Source organism: Eublepharis macularius, chromosome 4, assembly GCF_028583425.1.
Source record: "Eublepharis macularius isolate TG4126 chromosome 4, MPM_Emac_v1.0, whole genome shotgun sequence".
Lineage (NCBI taxonomy): Eukaryota > Metazoa > Chordata > Lepidosauria > Squamata > Eublepharidae > Eublepharis > Eublepharis macularius.
In genome coordinates this window covers 106,037,321-106,054,681 of record NC_072793.1, presented here as the reverse complement: position 1 = coordinate 106,054,681, position 17,361 = coordinate 106,037,321, and the positions used below count along the sequence as shown (strand labels likewise).

The window sequence follows — 17,361 nt, the reverse complement described above, 5'->3', positions numbered from 1 at the left end:
GCAATAGCATCTAAAAAGAAAAAAGTTGGAAGGAACAACTTAACTCAAAAATTGGAAAAACAGGAACAAGAACATAAAATAACAAGGGATAATAGAAAATGGAAAGAAATTAAGCTCTTCAAGAATCAATTATATTTGCTGGAGACAGAAGAAATCCAGAAAAAACTGAAATATCTAAAACAAAGACATTTTAAAGCTGCAAACAAACCTGGAAGATATTTGGCATATTGTCTGAGAAAAGAGAGAAGAGAAGGGTATCAGGAATCAGGGAAGGCAATCAAATAATTTACAAAGAACAAGAAATGAAAGATCAAATTAGAATTTTTCCCCAACCTTTACAAAGAAGAAGCAACAAAAGAAGAGATGGAGAAACATCTGCAAGAGACACCACTGAGAGAGTTTATAACCAACCATAGAAATATTCTAAACCAAGCAATAACACAAGAAATAAATCAAAAAACTGAAAGCTGCGAAGGCACCAGGCCCGGATGGATTTATGGCAACTTTCTATAAATGTTTTGAGGACATATTACCTATACCTTTGCAAAAAGTGATGAAGGAGATACAAGAAATGAAAATATACCCAAGGACATGGCAAGAAGCAAATATAACTGATACACAAAGAAGGAAACGACCCATTAATACCACAATCATACAGACCCATCTCCCTACTGAATGTAGATTACAAGATATTTATGACTATATTGGCTGAAAGATTACGAAGATGCATTTCAGAAGTTATTCATGAAGACCAAACAGGATTTGTGCCGAAGAGGTACATGAGAGATAATATCAGACATCTCCTCAGTGCAACTGAATATTCAAAAAGAAAAGGGCGAAAAAACTGCATTTATGTTTTTAGATGCTGAAAAAGCATTTGACAATGTGTCTTGGAAGTTTCTTATGAAAGTACTCCAAAGAATGAATTGTGGGACAGAGTTCCTGAACTGAATTCAAAGTATCTACACTAATCAGCAAGCAACAATTTTAGTTAACGACTCGTTTATGGAAAAAATTGAGATAACAAAAGGAACATGTCAGGGATGCCCAATATCACCACTACTGTTTATTATTGCAGTGGAAATCTTGGCAGTGAGAATCAAGCAAGACAAAAGAATCAGTGGATTAAAGGAGGGGAAAGAGACATATAAAATGAAAAACTACGCAGATGATGTGGTCATATCAGTGACGGACCCATGTAATTCTCTGATTTATGTTATGGAATAAATATCAAGATCTGGACAGTACTCTGGATATAAGCTGAATAAAAAGAAACCAAAGATAATGCTGCTTTCCATAACAGCAGAGGAACAAGAAGAGATAACCCATTGTGCCATTACTACAAAGCCGATAAAATATCTAGGAATATATGTTTCAGCACGAAATGAGAATCTTTAAAAGGATAATTATCAAAAAGTTTGGACAAAAATCACTGAAGATTTGCAGAGATGAGAAAAATTGAAAATGTCATGGTTAGGAAAAATATCTGCGGTGAAAATGAATATATTATCAAAAATGAATGTTTTATTTCAAGTGATTCCAATCTATATAGATCAAATGGCAGAAAGTAATAAACAATTTCATATGGAAATGGCAGAAACCAAGGGTAAGAGAGTATTACAGGATGACAAAAAATGAGGCGGACTGGCTGTACTGAACCTCAAGTTATATCATTAAGCAGTAGCACAAGTTTGGATAACAGACTGGATCATAAATCCGACTAGCAGACACATCCAATTGAAGACAGAGGTTGCCAAAGAAGGTATCCATAATTATCTATGGCTTAAGAAATCACTGAAACCTATTCAAAAACAGGATGGGACTCATATATTAACATATGGGCTACTCAAAACATGGTTTCAATGCAGAAAAAGACTGAGCCCACTGGTCTCCCCATTGATATCCCCAGTAAATGCCTATTATGACAGTTAATAGAAGCAGAATGGATCAGTTCAGCTATGAGTCAATGATTGATAAGAAAGGGACTATAAAAACCTGCCATGAAATTCAAGATCACGGTACAAATGTTTAACGGCTGATGTATCACCAAATGGTATCGAGGCTAAAAGAATAATTTCTTAAACAGGGCTGTAGATTAAGGAAAATAACAGAATTTGAACAATTAATACCTGGAGACTCGAAACATCTCTTAGGGAAAATTTATAAAATAATACTCCAACACCATACAGAAATAGAACAAGTTAAAATCTGTATGATAAAATGGATGGAAAATTTTGGAGAAACTATTTCAATGAACCAATGGGAAGATCTATGGACCAAGGACATAAAATTTATAGCCTGTCAGCTACTATGAGAAAACTGGTATAAAATGTTTTTCAGATGGTATATTACCCCCAGGGACATTGCGAGAATCACTAATAGCTATAACAGACAGTGTCAGAAATATCAACGCACAGATGCAACTTTTTACCACATATGGTGGACTTGTAAAAAAGCACGAAAATATTGGATAAAGATACATGAAGAGATGCAGAAGATTCTTAAACAAAGATTTGAGTTGAATCCAAAAAACATGTTATTAAACATTCTACCAAATAATCTCAGAAAAGAGCAGGGAGATCTTTTTCGTTATATGGTAACAGCAGCTAGAGTGTTATGTGCAGTGAGATGGAAAGCAGATGCATCTCCTGATGTGTCAGATTGGATAGATAAAGATCATGAATACGCATCAATGGCTAAATTAACTACTTATGTACATAATAGACCAATAGCTGAATTTGGGGGAAATGGAGGGACTTTGATTATTTAGGCCAGAACAAACACTAATTAAGGTGTGTAATTTACTATAGTATTTACTTAGTATAATTTACTATAAAGATAAAAGGATGGAACACAGAGAATGATTAGTAAAACAGTAGATATTACATTTTGTATAAGTAACCAAGGAGAGAAGGATATTTACAACATAACTAAGTTCTGTTACTAAAATTCTTATATCTTAGCCTTTATCAGTTTAGCTCATTTTTAAATGTAGTGCCTGTTTAAGTTATAAACTAATTTTAGATCTGTTATTTGTATTAGTTATTATGTCTCAAATTAACTGCAAGTATTGTTTGTATAAACTTTTCTATGCACTTCCCATTGCCAAATCTTATCTATTTCTAAATAAATTGGTTTTTTTAAAAAGATAAAGTTTAGGAGGGCTCGCTAGACAGTGATACTGAGGAACCACAGCTAGTATCACTTTGCTGCTGCTGGGTATGATAGAACAGTATGAAGTTACATTGGAAGCCTGGGGAAACACACTGAACAAAGTACGATGTGGTGAGAAAGCAGGGATTCCCATAGCGAGCTGAACTTCTGTGACCCCATATGCTTGAAGACCATACAATAGTGTAGCTTGGTAAACACAATTCATGATTTGGCATGATGCCTAAACTGGTCTCAAGAAAGGATTGTATCTTTACATGAGAATACTGGCCAAGGTTGTAACACTGAGCTCAGTAGACAATGAAATGAAAATCCATGATTCCCTAATAAGGATATTTCCCCATTACCCTTCTAACATTAAAGGCAGCTTGAATCATCCTAGATAGGTAAATCCAAGGGCAAACCAATTAGATAAATCATAATAAGCTAAATATAAGCTACAGCAATTTGAGGGAAAGCACTTATATAAGCATTGTACTCTCCTCCTCGGCCCATAATGCTGCCTTTGTAAGATTTATTATGACAACATGAAGTTAGTTTCCAATACTACTTTTTTAAAAAAGGAAGATGACAGAACAAATGTGCCGAGTCAAATGAGGTTTGCACTTAGTCACTTGCTCATTTGCTAGGAGCAAACTACTTCTGCCAAGCAAGTAGACTAATCACTCATGATGTCCCAGAATGGTTAGGCCACTTAGAAGAAAAAAAATTATGGACTAGTTAGAATTTAATGTACTGCAAGACTGAGTAAAACAGATACCCATATTTACTTTCATAATTAGTTCTGCCTTTAAGAGTCAACATAGTTGAAGAAAGTAATCTGCTAGATCTCCAAAAGTAATCAAGTGTTCTTTTCTTACTAATCTGCATATCATATTACGTAGGCCACACAAAATTACAATTTGAACTCATGCTATAATCCTTAGAAATCAAAAGAACAATGATCATTTCTGTCTAAGTACATGGCCATTGTTACAGTAAACATTAGACCATATTCAAGTGTTTATTGCACTTAATTCCCTCTGGTTTTATTGGAACTTTCTTCAAAAACAGGTGTGTGATTTCTTTCAATATTTTCATATAAGAACATTTCTGTCACCATAAAATCAAAGAGTGCCTATAAGGTTAGAAAAATAAAATGTTTTTCCTTGCTTATACAGGGCATGAATAAATACAGATTTACAGATCCTGGCATGCAAACCTTTCATTTTATAAGACAGATAAATCATGCAGGCAAACTGTACAAGAAAGTTATGAAACGAGTGAGAATGCAATAAAGTGTTCAAAAGTTGAAGAAGTGGATATCAGCAACACCAAACATGCTCCTCATATGGTATAGGGATGGGGTATGAGCCAATGCCAGAGCATTATTTTGCACTTCAGATTCAATCCTACATCTCCAGTTAAAACAGGTAGTGGATGATGAGAAGGACTCTACCTGGGACTCTAGAGAGCTACTTCCACTCAAATTAGACAATACTGACCTTAACAGACCCGGGGTGTCATGGTCAGCAGGGTGGTTCCCTCTCCCCTCTCAATCACAAATTCTTCCTAGTAGCATACTACCACCCCAAACTAAACAGGATTGTTCTTTCACCAGCTGTTTGGGGGGAGCTGCTGAGTCTCTGACCACATACAGTGCACTAGCAATGGCCAGAGCAGAAGGCCCATGAGTGAGGACACATTGGCACAACTTAACCAAAGATAGGTCTATATTGAACTACAGAGAATATAAAATATAGAGGGCACACAGTATATAGGAAGCTGCCTTGCACTAGGCTTGCAGCAAAGAAAAGAAAGAACAGAAAGTTGCTAGTGTATAATGACCACATTCAGAGTTATCAAATAGAAACATCCCATGCTGGGATGAGCATTCCATGCTTGGGGAAGGAGAAGGCAAGCCCATCCTTTCGGACCCTCCATTCCCTTCTGAGCCACTGAAGTACCACACAAAGGACTGTCGAGTTCCTTTATACTCTTCTCCTCTATGGCTAATCTGGCCCCTGGTCATGTAGGCACATGGCACACATAGGCCATGCAGTCAGTTATATGATGGTACCAAAAGGCTAAAGCAACATACCATCACTTATCCCAAGGATGTCAGTTATGTACACAGGGGTAAGCTATGGGGGGGCTGAGCCCCCCCGGGGCAACCTCCCCTCTAGTGAGGGCGGAATATAAATATGATATAAATAAATAAATAAATGTCTCAGTTACAATGGCAGCTAAAGCACAGGACTGTCCACCCTTCCCGTTTTATCATATTACAATTACCATGATTCTTTGGGGCTTTGTTCCTGTTTTCTAGAATGTATTTGTGTGCTTATTAAGAATGTATAATAAAAAAGGAGTCATGATTTATATAAGTAATTTACAAATAATGTTACAGAAGAATTAAGAGACTGAAACAAGATGACTTTGAAAACCAGGCTCACAGAACAAGTTCTATTAGCAGAACTATAGAGAGTTTGTAACTCTAATCCCAAAAGACTAGATTTTATTTTTGAGAAGGCCTCAGACTCAGATAGCAGGGATAAGGATTCTATAGATAACTTCAAGGAACTTATTTTAGCTTCAATATAGGCTGACCAACTAGAGTTGGCAAATTCAGATAATAAATGATACGTATAACTAGGGCGATCAGAATTAAAATGGAGTCTCAACCAATATTTGATAGTGTGAAGCCATGCCTTGGTGGCCAACAGATTCTGACCACACTCTAAGCATAAGGCAGCATATGGAACACACATAGGAACCCTCATGATCTTACGCAGAAAATTAGAGTGAACACGTTCAACTGAATTGTCAATAGCATCAATCCAGAGCGGAGCCCCATACAATAATTGAGCTCCAATTTTAGCATTGAAGGCTTTAAGAACAGCAGGCACATATTGGTTATCTTGATCAGAAAAATAAAAGCGAGATATTGCTGCAGCATTAACTTTGGCTTCAAGAAGCTTTTATTTGGTATTTCTGAATCAGGGCCATCACCGATTCAGAAATAGCAAATCTTTACAAATCGGGCCCGGTTCAGGGGGGTTTTCAGAACCAGGAACCCGAAACGCACACCCCTACTAGAAACTATACTTTCTTTTCTGACAGACACCATATTCAAGAATTGGTATGCACTGGCTATCAAAAACCTTAATTATTAATCTAGAGAGTGCAAAGATACAACCAGAAACCTTTGCAGATCACAATCAGTTAGTAGTAACTTGGGAACAAAACAGAAGCAGAAGGGGAAGATGGAGATTAAATGATAATCTTTATTACAAGAAGACAGTAAAAATGGTTGCTATTATCACAATTTTTACTGTTTACAATATCACCGTTTATTATATTATATATTTACTCTTCTTTTTTCTTTTGGTGTAATTATAATTGTGATATCATTTTTATTTTATTTCTGTTCTGTTTATATTTATAAAAATAAAATGTTATTAAAAGATCTGTGGCTATGGCCCACACAAAGTAACTTAGTCCTTAATCCTGACTAGCTCTACCCACTTTCAATGTAGCAACACTCAGACTACAAGGCCTCTGTTGAGCCCAACATACATGCTTGGCTCCAATTTACATTTGGGGAATGTTTGAAGAGGACTTGACACTATCTCTTTCCTCATGTCTTGGAGGGGGACAAACCAGAGAGTTAGAAAGATAGAAAGGTTAGGGCATCTGTTTACTCCTTAGTGCCCTGAACTATCCTTTGATGTGTAGACTGCTAATCTCAGGACTTCCTCCTTATGATATCCTTCTCTTCCTCCCTTTGTCACGCTTCTACCTGTTCTCTCCCTCTTGCACCATGGATGCAGGATTTGTCCTGCCATCCGTGCCCATCCTTAGACTAGATAGGTAGATAGGAATCTCTCTTTCCACTTTCCTAGTGAAGTATGGAGTTCCTATAATAAAGAATTTTTACTACTTTTCTAAAACAAAGGCAAGTGTAAGTTTGTAACTTTACTTTCTCTATCACACTGACACCACCCACCATGCTCCAACCACCTATCACATTTTCTCTATAATCTATGCAACTCTGTTAAGGACAAGTTTCTGTTCCTTTTATTAGGGAAGAAGTGAGTCTCTATTTTACTTTTCAGCTACATTATCATTACACTGGATTTTGAAAATGGAAAACTGGGGAAGGGTAGGCTCCATGTTTCCTTTTGTTTGTTTGTTTGTTTGTTTGCTGCTGTGGTTTTTGCTGGTGTGGGATTAGTCTATATATCAAGCTATGGACACTGTTCTGAATTGCCTCAAAATGTACTTCTACTCACTTATAGAATATGAGTTTGAAGTGAGGAGAAGTTTGCTACAAGTCTGAATTCTGTACATTGCTCAGAAATTGAGCGCACAGCAACAGTTTTGTAGTCTGCTCTGGCTCAGAGACGTCATGCATTTACTAAATGAAGGGATCTGTGATGCCATAATTTAGTAAATTTCAGTACTAAATTACCGTTATGAATAAGGCAAAAACAAGACTCCTGTAAATGAATGTCCAGAAAAACTTTTAAAATGTTCTCCTACAGGCTTTTCTGTGTTGCCTTTCTTAGTGTCAAATTTGTGACCACTCATTTGTCTTGTTTTGTAGATCTTAAGTGACTATCCTAAAAGTGAAGTTCAAAAAAAGGACACGGCAGGAGATTGCTGAGATACTACTATAACCACTAGCCAACTCCCACCTTTTCCTAGGTTTGACCCAGCCCAAGGGCATTGTTAGGTGGGTGTACAGGGGTGCCCAGGCCCCCTTAAAATTTGTAGGGCCCCCTCCCTAAATCCCCCACGGCCCCACTTCCATAGACAGTAAATGCCCCTCCCTATGATGACACCAAGCCCCGGTTCTTTTAAGGACCTAGCATTGCAATGCCTCTGGTCCAGCCCCAGTCTCCTGCCCCAGTAAATTGGAAAGTCTATGCCCCTGTTTACATACACAACTCAAGGAGAGATGCCAGGTTGAGCAAATGGTATTTTAACTGTCCAGTTCTCTCTCCATTCTGCTTTTCCCCAGGCTAGATTTTGAAAAGGTAAATCACAGGCCAATTTGATATAAAAAGGCTTTACTCTCATCATGACAAGACATCCAATTCAGTATAAGACAGCTTCATGTGTACCACACACACATGTGTGTGTGTGACAAAGTGCCATTTGGTCTACAGCTAGCCCTGCTTCTAAACTGAGTACAAAGCTGCCTCAAGTAAAGTCATAAGAAGTGCCCTGTCTATGACTAACATAAGCTAACCAAAATTTCAGGTAAGAGCCCTTCTCAGCATCACCTTTAATTTTAACTAGAGATACGAAGGGTAAAGCATGCACCCTACCACTGAACAATGGTCCCTACATTTTAGTACCAATGGCAGCAAAACATAGGCATTGGTCTAGAAAGAAAATTGCCATTTGGGGTCAGTCTAGTGACACTTAAAATGCTTGAAGCCCACAACAGAGTATGTAGAACAATATATGTCAGATCATGATTTATACTTGCCTTTCACCTTCACATACTGCAGTTCTGCATTAACACACAGAGCCAAGTTGCTAGGCAGAGTCCAAGGGGTTGTTGTCCAAGCAACAAGAGAGATGCTTTCATCTTCTTCAAGTGGGAAGCTAACAATGACGGAAGGGTCTTGAACATCCTTAGAACAAAACATTAGAAGGTTAAAGTCAAATACAGAAAATCAACTTATTTAATGCATCAGTGAACAAATACCAAAAAAAAAAAAATACTATTATGGGCAGCAACATTCTCATCACTTATAGCCAAGCATGACTCACGCAAAGGCAACAACAACATAGTAACAAATACATTCACATTATCTTGCTAAACACCTTAACTTCTATCAACAACTGGAACAAATAGACAGCAGCTATTCATCTTAGTACTAAGCCATTTTATACCGATATTTGAAATTTCCTAAAGATTTATTTAAATATCAAGGATGGGAGCAAAACATCCAGTTTATTTTGATTAGCATTTCTCAGATGAAGCCAATACGGCTGGGTGCAAACAGCAGGGAGACTGCATACTGTCACAGCAGTTCACACTGATTTTAATCAGATCCCAAACTTTGCTGGAGGCCAGTGCAATCCAGATAGGCATACATCCAGTTTACGGTTGCAAAACAAGTAAGAATTTCTTTTTACTTGAACAGAGCTGCTGCAGATTTTACTACTTTTGAGTTTAGAGTAACAGAAACCTTTAATCATAAAGACAATGTACATTTTAACTCAACATTTCTACTTCAATCATGTGAACATGAGAAAAGGTAAATCATAGTGGATTAAATTCAGCCTCTGCACAAGCAGCATTGCTCTTTTCCCTGTGCACATAATGGATTTGATTTTCTCTTTGGCCCAGGTTAATTGTGCAACAATATATACAACACTGAAAAGTCATCTTTATACACATAGCAATTCAGTTATTTCTTTTCCCTCAAAACACCACCTATTTATTCAAAAGATTTTAAACAACTTATTTTATTCTTCGCTATCTCTCTCTACCCAAACATACCAAGCCCAATAGGAGATGCTTTTCCTAATCATGTCTTTTTGAACTCATCAGCAAGCCTTATCTGTAAACAAGCCAACTATCACTTTTCTGCTGTAATCAGAAAAGACAGCCATTTACACACACCTATCCACAAGCTATGCTATATCAACTACTGGCTTTTTCTGGCAACACTAGATAGAAGGATGATAGTAAGTAAATACCATCAGTATCATCCCACTGGAGTCGCCCCTGCGATCCACTGGGAAAGGCTCTGACGATTGTGGATCTTTCCCACATTCCCCTCAATCCAGCAGGTCATTCTTGGCAAGGGAAAATTTATTTCCAGGTTTCCAGGATCCATGCTTTCCAATAGCCGCAAAGGCTAGGAGGAGGCCAGAAATCACCCTTTTTACTTCTGACAGTGGAGGTATACTAACTGAGGGAGACCTTGATGCCCACAATCATGGGATCCAACCCTGATCAAAACCAGGCCTCCAAAATATACCACCTCATCAGAGATTCCCAACGAGTTGGGAACTTAGCAGAAAGGCAGTGAAATAGAGTCATACAGAGAGAAAGAGCATTTCCCACGGAAAAAAAACAATTATGCTTTTGTAAATTTTAGAAGGGACTAGAATAAAATACTCCCAAAAATAACATGATAAGGACAAAGCATATTCCTTGTTCTCCAGGAAGAACAGAATATGAAGGCAGGCAAGTGCTATCTGAAGAACAAACATCAAATAGAAAATGAGAAAAATAGTTCAGTCAACTTCCTGAGAGCTTACAGTATTAAGAGAGGAGGAGAAGATTTGGGTTGCAAAGGAGACTTCCCAACTGGTTATTATCTACCCTGTGCAGTTCTTTGTGGACCATACATTGTCTCAGAAGTCTTTAACAGATGTTAGCAAGAGTTTAGATATAGAAGCTAGAACATTTCATGGAAAAGATTGACAGTGTGCACAGTAAATGGCACAAGTCATGACAGGTTCATCAATTTAACACAATGTTTTGCACCACCAAATCTTCCTGGTACCTTTCCAGTAAGTACCATGGAAAAAATACTAGAAATTTTATTAAAGTTTACAGCTATTTATGCTAGAGATACATTAGTCGAAATTCATTCTGTGCTGAATGAGCTTAATTTTCAGTAAAAGTGCAAGCACTCTTTTCCAGGTGTTGTGTAACTGATACCAATTTGATTTCGTCTCTAAGCAACAACATATTCTTCTAGTCACCTTCGCTCTTCAAGCTGCACTAAATATAGTTGGGCAGTTTCACTGAAATTTACATTTGACGTGCACACACACACACACATACAAAATAGAGAACATGGAATGGTGTACAGCAGAGACTCAGGAACAAGAACTTTTGGGAAAATTCTCCAGAGTTCAAGAATTCACTGAATAAAGTCAGGATGTTTTTTGTGTTTCCAAAAGCTTCCTGTGCCTCAGTTACTTTTGTGGTAGCATCCTAAGCACCAGGATGAGCGCTGTCACTGGGGGTGTACAGGGATAGAAAGATTCGGTTTTCCTGCTTTGGAATTTCAAAAGCAAGAAAAAGAATCAGAAATAAGCAATTACTGCCCTACTTTGGTATGCTCTGTGAAGATTTGGAGCACACCGAAACTTCCCGTCCCACCGCTTATTTCACCCAATGGGAGGGGGAGGAGGAGGTTCCCTCCTCCCCCCCATTCGATTAAATAAGCAGCGGTGGGACTTCCTGTGCTTCAGCTGGCCAGCTGAAGTTTAAAGGGCCCTTTCTGTCTTGCTCAAAACTGCTGCTGTTGCTGCTGCCAAGGGAGCTTCTTCCATCAAGGGCTGGGCTCTTCCATCTTCCCAGCCCCGCCCCTTGCCTGCTCCAGCTTACAAAGGCTGTTGCCAGAGGTCTGCCTGCACTGCTGCTGCTGCTGCTGCTACCAAGGGAGCTTCTTCCATCAAGGGCTGGGCTTTTCCATCTGCCCCGCCCTACCCCTTGCCTGCTCCAGCTTACAAAGGCTGTTGCCAGAGGTCTGCCTGCACTGCTGCTGCTGCTGCTGCTGCTGCTGCTGCCAAGGGAGCTTCTTCCATCAAGGGCTGGGCTTTTCCATCTGCCCAGCCCCGCCCCTTGCCTGCTCCAGCCTATAAGGCTGCTGCTAGGGGACTGCTTGTACTGCTTGCCTTGCTACTGTTCGTTGTTTTTTATACCAAGTGTGTTAATTATTGTAGTCTATGTGCATTGTTCATGTTGTTAATTTGGTAGGGTATTGGGGAGGTTATGCATGATTGGTAGCTTAGTTGCTGATAGTTGGTGGATTGTTTGATTTTGGGAGGGTGGTGGGTTAGCACTATGATCATTGGAGAGGAGGCTGGCTCAGAGTTGGGGATCCCAGTGATCCGGGAACGTGGGAAGTATGGTGGTGGGAGCAGATTGTGGAAGGGAAGGGCGTTGAGACACGGTAGGGCTCGGTGCCCTTCCAATCTGCATTCCATCCCAAGATATACTCATTGTGGGGCTAGGATATTAAACCACTCTCTGATACTGGCGCTGTGCAATGCCAGGTCCATAAATAATAAGACCTAAACACTGCAAGATTATCTTGCAGTATTGAATGTGGACCTGGCTTGCGTGATCGAGACCTGGGTGAAGGAGGGTGAGACGATCACTCTAAAAGAACCAGCCCCCCCAGGTTATATAAAAGAACCAGCCCCCCCAGGTTATATGGTCCTCCACCAGTCCCGGACAAGTGGTCACGGGGAGGCGTTGCTTTGCTCATTCGGGAGTCTCTCTCCTTCAGATCCCCACCCCAAAAATTACGGGCATTGATTGTGTGGGCCTAGCATTGGACGCCAAAAAGAGGTTGGCAATATGCATGGTGTACCGACCGCCTACTGCACCTGCATCTTCCCTGTCTGGTCTGTTGGAGGTGGTGGCCGGCTGGGTCTTGGAATTCCCGAGGCTTTTGGTTCTCAGGGATTTCAACATCCATGCTGACGACGACACCTCCATGCAGGCCATGGACCTGGTGTCCTCCATGGCGGCCCTAGAGTTCCCACGCATCAAGCAGGTCACACGCTGGATTTGATTTTGGGGGCGGGGATGATGGTGGTCCTGGATGCCTATGATGCAGTGCCATGGTCGGATCACTTTGTTCTGAAACCTTGGTGTGCAGGGTTCCGCAAGGGGCGATACTCTCCCCAATGTTATTTAACATCTACATGCGCCCCCTCGCCCAGTTGGTGTGGAGGTTTGGGCTGGGTTGTCATCAATACGCGGATGACACCCAGCTTTTTCTGTTGATGGACGGCCAGCCAGACACAGCCCTGGACAATCTGGCCAGAGCTCTGGAGGCTGTGACAGCATGGTTGAAACAGAGCAGGCTGAAACTGAACCCGGTGAAGACAGAGGTCCTGCAGCTGGGACAGGGACTGCCAGATGTTGGGATCCAGCTCCCTGCCCTGGATGGGACACCATTGGCAACTTTGCCAGTGGTGAAGAGTCTGGGTGTGCTCCTGGATGCCTCCCTGTCGATGGAGGCCCAGGTCACAGTGGTTGCCAAGTCTGCATTTTTCCATCTCCGTCAGATCAGGCAACTTGCCCCTTACCTGATGCCCCAGGACCTGGATACAGTGACCCATGCAACAGTCACCTCCAGGCTAGATTACTGTAACTCACTCTACGCTGGGCTACCCCTGGGCCTGATCCGGAAACTACAACTGGTCCAGAATGCAGCAGCGCGGGTCCTGACTGGTATATCCTACCAGTTACATATCACACCTGTCCTGCGCCAGCTGCACTGGCTTCCGGTTGAATTCTGAATCAGGTTCAAGGTGTTGGTTCTTACTCCTTTAAAGCCCTGAGCGGGTTGGTGCCGGCATATATTCGGGATCGCCTCTCCCTGTATGTTCCCTGTAGACCGCTTCGATCAGCGGATAAATGTTTACTGGTGGTCCCCGGCCCTAAGGAAGCCCAGCTCGCTTCAACCAGGGCCAGGGCCTTTTCAGTCCTGGCCCCAGCCTGGTGGAATACTCTGTCAAATGGAGACCCGGGCCCAGCAGGACATATTATCGTTCTGACGGGCCTGTAAGACAGAGCTGTTCCGCCAGGCTGTGCTGGAATGCAGGCGGGGAGTCTGCCTCAAGCTTCTCTAAGAGTCCGGAGTACAACCAAGCCAACAAGGGAGCAAGCAGGGAGCGTAGTCCAGGGAGCCGAATTCAAAGGTCAGAGCCAAGAGAGCAGTCAAAGCAGAGCTGGGTCACAGTAGAACCGGGCAGGTCTGTGCGCAGGTGCGTCTGCAATGAGGGGAAGGGCGTCCCGGCTTAAGAGCAATCACCTCCAGGGCAGTGCTGCATCCTGCTAAGACTCAAGGTCACTACGCCGCTGTTTGAGTGCCTGAAGCCTTGCACTTTGTCTCCTTTCCTGTGCAGCAAGACGCTGCCGTACCCTACGCTGCCTTTCAGGCTCAGGGGAGCTTGGTGGGGATGTTGCCCTGGTCTCAACTGCTGGTGCAGGTAGGGGAACAGCCTCTGTCTCTGAGTCTGCCCTGGATTCCTCAGCCTGCTCCGGCAAGGGTTCCTGCTGTTCCCCTCCCTGCTGGTCTTCCAAGCGGCTGACTCTGGAGGGGCTTGGCATACTCTCCCCCCTATCATCCTCCCTGAGGTTTTCATCCTCTGAGGACTCAGAGCCCATGACACTGGCATTCGGTGGTTGAAGTGGGCGGTGCCATGTTGGCCTCCCACCTTTGGGGTGGGGGGTTCTCCCCACCATTGCACCTTAATGTATTTGGTTAATTTATTTTATTATTGTATGTTGATTTAGAATTATTGGTTTTTTTGTTTTTATTGATTTTAACTAATGTTCACTGCCCAGAGCCCCTGAGGATGGGTGGTTTATAAATCAAAATAATAAATAAAATAAAGTGGCAGGGAAAGGGCCCTTTCCACACTTCAGCTGGCCCGTGGCAAGAAAGGTCTCTTTAAACTTCAGCTGGCCTGGGCGGGATCTCTCCCCCCGCGGGCCAGCTGAAGCCAGCCGCAGGGTTTAAAAGCACCCCAAAGCTTCTGGAAGCAACCCAAATCGCTTCAGAAAGCTTTCACTCGGCATTTCCAAATAGGAGCCAGCGTGCTGGGCCTGATTCGGAAATGCCGAATCTTTACAAATCAAGTCCAATTCAGGTATATATTCCAAATTGGAAACTGAATCGCACACTCCTAGTTGTCACTGTAGCTGTCCCTGCCAGGTAACTTTAGAAGAAAAAAAGAAAAAAGAGCAGGGGCTCCATTCATTTTTTTCTCCTTTTCCACTTTCTTGTTGTGATCTTTTAAGAGCATACAAAAAGGTTGTTTTGTTTGAGCACTGGAAGGAAATATCACAAAAAGTTAATCTAAGTGAGTCAAGAGAAATTCACCTATCCTTTTTTCTGAAGGATGAACAATATAATTGTAGATGTTTGTAAGCTATTTTTTGTCTTACATTGCTGCTTTAATAATATGACTCAGAAATACAAAAACAAAATGAAAAATCTAATACACTTTACATTCAGGTAAAGAAGCATTTTACAGGATCCTAGGAAGTTCATAGAATCATAGAGTTAGAAGGGGTCTTACATACCATCTAGTCCACCCCCTTGCCCAATGCAAGAACAGCCCAAAGCATCTCTAACAAGTGTTCATCCAGCCACTCCTTAATGACTGCTAATGAAGGGGAACCCACCACATCCCTAGGCAGCTGATGCTAGTGTTGAATTACTCTTAACATGAAGTTTTTCCTAATGTCCAGCCAGCACCTTTGCTCTTGTAGTTTAAAACCACTGTTTCAAGACCTATCCTCTGTTGTCAACAGGAACAACTCTCTTCCCTCCTCTAAGTGACAGTCTTTTAAATACTTAAAAAGAGCAATCATGTATCCCCTCAACTCCCTCTTCTCCAAACTGAACATGTCCAAGTCCCTCAGTTGTTCCTCAAAGGGCTTGGTCTCCAGGCCCCTAATCATCCTGGTTGCTCTCCTCCGCACTCATTCCAATTTTTCACATCCTTTTTGAAGTGAGGCTTCCAGAACTGCTCATAATACTCTAGCTGGGGCATGACCAATGTGGCATATAGGGGGACAATTACATCCTGTAATTTGGATGTTATGTCTTTGTTGATATTCTTCAAGACTGCATTAATGTGTTTTGCTGCTGCATCACACTGGCTGCTCATATTTAGCTTCCCATCCACCTGTATCCCAAGATTTTGTTCACACACACTGATACCCAGAGGAGCATCCCTCATCCAGTATGCATGCTTTGCATTGTTGTTATCCAGGTGGAAAACCCAGCACTTATCCTTGTTAAAATGCATCTGCCCACTTTTCCAGTGTGTTCAGATCTCGTTAAATTTTTATGTTCAAGTGTGTTTGCTACTCTTCCCAGTTTGGTGTCATCTGTAAATTTAACAAGTAACTCCTTCATACCTTTGTCTAGATGATTTACAAAAATACTGAAAAACACTAAGCCCAGAACAGAGACCTGTGGAACTCCACTGGACACCTCCCTCCAATCAGACGTGATGCCATTGACAACTATTCTTTGGGTGCAGTTATCCAGCCAGTTCCCTATCCATCTAGCTATCCTAGAGTCCAGTTGATAGTCCTCCAGTTTACCCATCGGAACATCATGAGGAACCTTGTCAAAAGTTTTACTGAAATCCAAATAAACTACATCGACAGCATTCCCACAATTCAGTAACCTGTCACTCAGTCATAGGAAATGAGGTTGGTCTGGCAGACCCACTGGGGACAAATCTATGTTGAATTTCCATTATCACCAAGTTGTGATGCTTGCAGAGTGACCTTTAATATCTGCTCCAATATCTTCCCTGAGTCACTGACATTATACACTCTAAGACGGTTGAAATATTCCAGAACATTTCACAGGAAAACTGGCAGATGTACAATACATTTTGATGTTCTACATAGCCCAGGAAACCCTCCTTCCAACATGCCAAACCCACGTACTGTGGTGTACGATTTAAAGGACAGAACCTAGAGTTATTTCTCATATTTAATTTGTGTATTCTGCCCTGTACTTCCAGCTCTGCTAATTACAGCATAAAGAAACCTTCAAAACACCTAGGAGAGAAAAATAATTCTTTTTTAAAAAAATTATTAGAAACTTAAATAGGAGCAGACTCAAAATTCCAACCCATTACATAAACAAGACACTAGTTTACCTTTTAACTAACAAAAGCAAACCTGAATAAAAAATCTTAGAACATTTCTCTAAGTTGCTTAGGCTTCAAAGCCAGAACATCTAGGGAAAGTACCAAAACTTCCACTGAACTACTGAGGAGGATCTCTCCTTATGTGACCCCTGCTAGTACGAACTGGGCATTTCCCACATTTCCGGCATATGAAAGCGAAAAGATCTTGAGGTGCAAAACATACAGGTCTCAAGACCTTGAGCCAATCCAGATAGAGCAGCTTCTTGCATAGATGACACACATCTGGAGATTCCAAAACCAAACATCTGGAGATTCCAACACAAAGCCAGAGACTACCTCTGTCAGCTCAGAGAGGGCATCCAGTGGCAAGCTAGGTGGACAGTAAACCAAATGGACTGGTACCTATGAATTTGAAATCTTACATACTAATAGCCATGTGGCCCTGATCTAAGGATACTTAAATCCAGAGACTAGAGCCATCAATAAATAAGACAGATCTTCCTACACACATGAAAAATGCCCCAGGTT

At 41.3% G+C, this 17,361-nt stretch overlaps 1 protein-coding gene across 2 annotated transcripts in view; it reads right to left on the bottom strand.

Moving 5' to 3' along the window:
* Positions 1 to 17,361, bottom strand: part of IARS1 (isoleucyl-tRNA synthetase 1) — a 167,262-nt gene that overhangs the window by 126,748 nt on the left and 23,153 nt on the right. For both annotated transcript variants that reach the window (XM_054975723.1, XM_054975724.1), the window contains exon 7: positions 8,651 to 8,798. In XM_054975723.1, the coding sequence (XP_054831698.1) occupies positions 8,651 to 8,798 (148 nt within the window). The remainder of the gene's footprint in view (positions 1 to 8,650; positions 8,799 to 17,361) is intronic.